Below are 6055 nucleotides of genomic sequence, written 5' to 3' on the forward strand. Positions count from 1 at the left end.
CTCTCTCTCTCTCTCTCTCTCTCTCTCTCTCTCTCTCTCTCACACACACAGACGCAGACAGAGCAGCAGGAAGAGCACATTTACTGTGTACGCTTCCGTTTATCCCTTTCTGGCCGAGCGGCAGCAGGGAAATTTCCCTCATTGGCAGAACTGGTGTAGGACCACGCTGGGAGGCAGCCCGATGAGTCCCCCCGCCCCAGCCCCGCCCCCGTGTTCGCCGTCCTGGCCAGGCCGTCCTCCACTTACCCACTTTGCCCCGTTTGGTCCTGTCTGCCTGCCCCTGGCAACTCACGTATTAATAACGCCAGTCCAGTGCTGCGGGGGTGGAGCAGCATGGGTCAGAGAGGGAGGGGGTAAATGTCAAACCCGTCGCAGCAAGGCGACGAAAAGACGAGCAGAGAAGAGTATAAAACCTAAAGGGTGCGGGCGAGGGTTCCTCCCCCCCTCTCCCCAGCACGGAGCAGTCAGAGCGGTGGGGGAAGGAGGAGGGGGGGGGGGGTCAACGGCAAACGGCAGTCAGCTGTCTGACCGTCCGACCGAAAGGATGCGTCATGAGGTGTCCCCCGGGAAGTTGTTTGAGTGGCCTGCGGATGAGTAGAGAGGGAGGGGAGGGGAAGGGGGGGGGGGGCTCATCGACGTCGCCTAAACAAACCTTCGCCCAGGTGGCTGACTCCACCGTCCACATTCACAGTTACACGTTACCCCGTCACGCGCGGTCACTGTAGGTCTCAGTGACGAATGACCGTCAAAACAACATCGGTTCGATGTCACGTTTGGCATTTTGACATCGTTTCGATGCCACTTCTATACATGTGATGTGACTGGGTTTGGGGCAGGGGAACTCCGTCGCAGCGGGGCACCACGGCCCTATCCTGAATGCATGGAAAGGTTAGAGACAGGACACGTGGGGGAAAGGGAGGGCTCCAAACGAGGTCTAGAATAAAATACCAGGTGCCTGATTAACCCCACGAACTTTTGCAGGTATACTGTACCGCACCGCATGCAGGCGTGAGAGCGGGTTGCCTCCGGCCGGGGCGCCGTCTAGAGTTCTGATTGGCAAGCAAGTTCGGCCTGTAAAGGTCTCGTGGCGCCCGGTAGGTAGGCAGTACCTCCCTTGCAGTGCATATGTGTACCGCGGCGTGGCCTACCCTGCGCATCGCAGGCGTTGAGGTCTGAGCTCCCGCAATTTGCCGAACGGCCCTGAGTAAAACGGACCTACTTTCTGGACGATCCCTTGGCTCAAGGAGCCGTTTGGCTTTATACGCCAACCAAAACGTCAGATAGCCAGATTCGGCTGTCAAGACACTAACCCGAAGACCACAGTGTGGCTGGGTCGACTCGGACGACTAAAGCATATCGTATACCATCAGTTGTGTCTGTCTGTTTGGCCAGCCGGTGCCGGTGCTGGTGACACGGCAGCCAAAGCGCCACCTCCCACCTCGCGAGCAATAGTTCAGCTTTCAGCGCATGATGGGGGTGGGGCGCCGTGCTGCCCTGCGTCACCACCGGCCCGGCTCCAGGGTTGCACAACTTCGACAAATGCCAATCAGCCCTTCCTTTCCTCTTGCCGTCACTCTCTCCCGCGGCGCCGGGCACACGGCACACGCCTCTGCAGTCGGCGCGCGCTGGTGCGGCGCTGGACGCGGCGCGAGGCGAGGGGTCTCACCGCAGAGCGTGGTGACGTCAGGAGCGTGGCGGGCGCGGCGGGGGGTGGGGGTGGGGAGCACGCCGGTGGGGGTGATATTGGCTTGTGGTTGTGGTGGTGCGGGCTGCCGAGGCCCCGCCCCGCCCCCTCCCCGCTCCGCCCGCGGCCACACCCCCGACGCCCGAGACAATTCTCCTTCTCGACCCAACCGATAAAAGGAATCACCACAAGGCCCGCAAGGCCCCCTGTAACTTTTCGGCAGAGTCAAGGACGCCACTGGAGGAGTGCGGGCGGGGCACCCCGGGGCAACCTCACGCAAACTGTGTGGGGTCAGCCGGACGGTCCTGCGAGGCCTGCCGCCTCCCCCACTCTGGAAATGCTCACCCCTTACCGCACATCCTTCCCTCCCCGCCCCTGCTGCTGTACCGCCCCCCAGCTCTCGCACGCGGCCTTCGCAGACCGCACTAAAATACTACAAATTGCGTTGCTGTTGAGCTCGCGAAAATGAAATATCGTTCATAAAAAAAAGATAGCTCTGCTGGCGTCATTTATTATGAGCACGACTACTCCACTCTCGGGGAGCAGCAGGGCCGAGGCCGAGGTCGGCGGAGTGAGCTTGCGGAGAGCAGAGGAGAGCCGCGGCGTGTGGAGAGGAGAGCAGCGTGCACTTGTTTGCGTGCGGCAGGGCGCGCTCCGCTCACTCTGTTCACGCCGCCGACGCAGACGTGACAATGCAGAGCCTCGACGTTCATTAATGCAAAGCGGCAAGTCATCGGAGCAAAGTGAGGACCGAAGCTCAAATAAAAAAAAAATAAAGGAAACGAAATTAAACGACGCTTCACCGCGAGGCTCATGGGCTCACGCCGCTCACGCAGCCGCACCGCCCCGCGAGTCTCTGTCTGTGCCACCTTGCGGAGCGTCCTGGGGAGGAGGGTCGCTCCCCGGGTGCGAATACCCTAATTAAATTTTAGGGGTCTGATTGGAAGCCGCCCCGCGCCACCCACCCGCGCCGCACCGCGCCGCGCCCTGACCCTCTGACTCCCTTTAAACTTGCCGGGCCGGACTTCCCGGAGTCGGAGCTTGATGGATGACTCCCCGGCGGCGGCGCGGACGGTGTGATCACGGGGCTCCGCTCCCACCCTACTCGGTCGGGGCTCTGACACCGCGTGGGCCGGTGCGAAATGGGATATCGAAACGATGCCGGGAAGGCAAAATTGACGCCGTTACGAAACCGTTTCGACAGTCGGGACAGTCGGCTTATATTCGGTGGTGTGCCGGCGGGTCTCTGGTACGGTTTAGGCTCGCCGTGGGCAGGCTTGCCAGGTCCCGACCGTGCCAAGTCGCCACGAGGGGGCGCTCAGATCGCCACCCGTCGCCACCGACTCAGATCGCCACTCGTCGCCACTCGGAGCGCTAGTGTCGCCACTCTCATCGCCACTTCCATGGGCGCGAAAGTTTAAATCACAGCGTGTCGTCACGTAAGAGCTGAGATCGCCACAAATCGCCACCTGAGCTCCCAGGTCGCCACCTTTATCGCCACTGCGCTAAGCTAAAAATAATTTGTACATTTTTTCGGTATTTCTTTTATTCTACGAGGTCCAAATCCTCCCATACCTCCTCGTACTCAAGCTCTGCCCCCTCCCCCGGACGCTCAGGGCCCGTAGTCTGGTACATGTCTGCGTTGAACATGGTTAACATGGCCGGACTCGGCTTAAACTCGCGGCAGCATTTGTCGCCGCCGCGCAGTCTAAGCCGAATCCGCATGATGGCCATGAGCAGCTCAGTCCCCATTCTATTTCTCGACTTAATCTTAATGGTGTTCATCACGCTGAACGCCTGCTCTACAGTGGCGTTCGAAAAGGGCAGGCTGAGCGCCCGCAGCGCGAACAGCCCCAGCTCGTTGAACGGGCGGCTGCCTTGCCGGGTGTACGCCCACACGCCCGTCCAGAAGGGGGTGGAAGAAGACGGCACCGACCCCCCGAAGTATGTCTCCCAGTCCGTGAGGGGAAGGGAGTCCCACTGCTTCTTCAGCACGTCGACGTCCACTGCCTCCCCTGTGCGCACGTCACCATTATAATTTTAATTGTGATGTTGCGCACGAACTAGTGGGCCGATAGTTTACCCGCGAGCTGAAGTGGAAGCTGCAGCACGCTCGGTCGTCGCGGACCCCGGCGGAGACACTCCTCCGGGTGGAAAAACTTGAGCGCGTTCAGCCGCTCTGCGTGGTCCGGCAGCACTTGCAAGATGCATTTTGCAAGCGCTAGTAAATAGCTCCGACATCTGAGCAATATTCAGGCTATCACGGCTGCGATTTTGAATTCAGAGAAATGCAAATAACCTCAAGCGAGAAATGCACCTTGTCTGCACCTCCCTCAGTAAACCAGGTTCAATCGTTATAGTGCCCAGGTAGATCGCGAATTTCGCTCCGTAGTCAACTTGGCTCAGCGGGAGGTGACACTGGGGGTCATCCAGATTGACCCCGAGGCGTGCCTGGTTGGCGTCTGTCAGACCTGCCCCCTGGAGTGTCGTGGGGACAGCCTCCGGCTTGAGGGCCTTCCGCGCCACGAACAGGGCGAGGTCGTGCACATCTGCAAGGAGCGCGGTCACCTGCAACAACAGGCCGGGCCGCTACTCTCACTCACCGGCGGATTGAGTGTGAGTGTGAGGGGGCGGGGGGCGCTCACCTCAGCCTCCCGGGCCTGGAACAGGAGGTTGACGCGGTTGACCTCGGCCGCAATGGGGTGGACGAAGAGTAGGAAAAGGTGGTTGGCGTCGGTGAAACAGTCTTTTAAGCGCCTTCCAATGACACTCTTCTCCGAGGGGTCATTCTGTGCGCAGTGGACCTGGAAGTGGGTCTTCAGTTCCAGCCACTGTGCGAGAATGACCCCAACTGCTTTTCCCCAAGCCAGCCATCTGGTTTTGACTAATTGCACGAGGGACTTCGGCATCGCGCCATCGTTGAAGGCTGCGTAGAGGTCCCTGTATTGTAGTCGTCTCAGAGGGCTTTTGGCAAACCAATTCCGACTCTCTCGAACAAAAAACTCTAACTCCGCTGGAAGGTGAACTGCGGCTTTGGATGCAGCGCCATGTAGTGAGTGACAGACGCATCTCACTAGTACGATGTCGGGAATCTAAGGGAGCACACAAACGTAAATGACGGCCTACCCGCGCAAACAGAGTTCAGTATTACTATAGTGACATGCAATGCACCTCGTCTCTGAATAGTGTGAACACCGAGTGGTGTTTGCCGCACAAATTACTCGCCCCGTCCGTTCCCAGGCCAATGACGTGTTTGTAGTTAAGGCCAACATTAGATAAATACTCTTTAAGGGAATCGAACAGGGCAGTAGCTGTAGCACGGTAGACTTCAATGAAGCCGAGGAAATCTGTCACTATCTCGTTCTTCTTCATCGAGTGGTAGCGGATCATAACGGCCATAAACTTCACCACCGAAATGTCCGTAGACTCATCAATTATTAGCGAGAAGCCCTGCTCGCCAACGTCTTCTACAAGCTCCGTCAGCAGAGCAGGGCTAATCACACTTGTGATGAGCTTCGAACACTTCGTGCGGTGTAGCATTAGGTCCGCTAATTTTGATCCTTTCCCCAACACAACTAGAAGCTCGGAGAGGTGGTCGATACTTCTCACAGCGGCGTGGCACGCGATAAAAACGGCTAGGCGGAGATCAATCTCCCTCTTCTCGTCGGAGAAAACCTGAATCCCCACACCATCCAGACGCCTTTGTTTTTGGACGTTGTAAATCTCCATATTGGCAATATGCGTCAGGCTTTTTGTGCCGTGCTTGAGGAGGTCTGCATGGTGCGCCCGTAAGGGTATCTCGCACACCAAGCATTTCGCGCCTTTGTTTTCTGGACGCCCAGCCGGGTTCTCCGCTAACCAGCCTACAGCCCAAGGGAACATGTTGTAGATAGTACAGTACCTCTGTCAGTCAAGTGAGATTCTGACGCACCCTTCAGATGCTTCTCATTCTCCCACGCCCGGTTGTAAAGACGTCGCTTTGGCGTGGACGTCAGGCGGCGGGACGATGTGGAGGCCGATGCTGTCACAGACGACTCGGAAGAGGAGGCCGTGGGCCCCTCGACGGGCTCGGGGTCGTCGACGTCCTCCTCTTCCTGCAGCCTCTGCCCGAACCAGCCCCGACCATGACACCCGCGCCCGCGCCACAAAGGCAATGAAACCGCGAAAATGAAACCAACCTGCCGTTCTGTCGCTGTGCTGCGGGAGGGTGCAGGTTGCACGAACAAGCAGTCCGCCACGCTGGACTCGGGGCTGCGGGGGACGGGGGCTGCTGCACGTGCACCAGGTGGGGAGCTGCGGGAGACGGTGGCAGCCGCACGTGCACCAGGACCAGGTGGGGAGCTGCGGGGGGCGGGGGCACGTGCACCAGGG

The 6055-nt window shown here is 59.1% G+C and overlaps 1 protein-coding gene across 1 annotated transcript; it reads right to left on the reverse strand.

The window, feature by feature from the left end:
- Positions 1–3229: 3229 nt before the first annotated feature.
- Positions 3230–6008, reverse strand: LOC113208776 (protein FAM200A-like). The gene is made up of 5 exons (XM_052268193.1): positions 5616–6008; positions 4856–5547; positions 4330–4776; positions 4156–4252; positions 3230–3699 (listed from the first exon to the last, which is right to left on the reverse strand). The coding sequence occupies exons 2-5, from the start codon at positions 5411–5413 to the stop codon at positions 3230–3232; spliced, it is 1572 nt and encodes a 523-aa protein (XP_052124153.1). The 5' UTR covers positions 5414–5547; positions 5616–6008.
- Positions 6009–6055: the final 47 nt, after the last annotated feature.

This window comes from Frankliniella occidentalis, unplaced genomic scaffold, assembly GCF_000697945.3.
Source record: "Frankliniella occidentalis isolate FOCC.00 unplaced genomic scaffold, Focc_3.1 Scaffold65, whole genome shotgun sequence".
NCBI lineage: Eukaryota > Metazoa > Arthropoda > Insecta > Thysanoptera > Thripidae > Frankliniella > Frankliniella occidentalis.

Excerpts from the sequence above, each read along its gene's own strand:
- LOC113208776 (XM_052268193.1), bottom strand. The coding sequence starts at position 5,413 with ATGGAGATTTACAACGTCCAAAAACAAAGGCGTCTGGATGGTGTGGGG. Across the intron at positions 4,777-4,855 it reads TCACACTATTCAGAGACGAG|ATTCCCGACATCGTACTAGT; the intron begins GTGCATTGCATG and ends GTGCTCCCTTAG. Across the intron at positions 3,700-4,155 it reads CACGACACTCCAGGGGGCAG|GGGAGGCAGTGGACGTCGAC; the intron begins GTCTGACAGACG and ends ACGTGCGCACAG.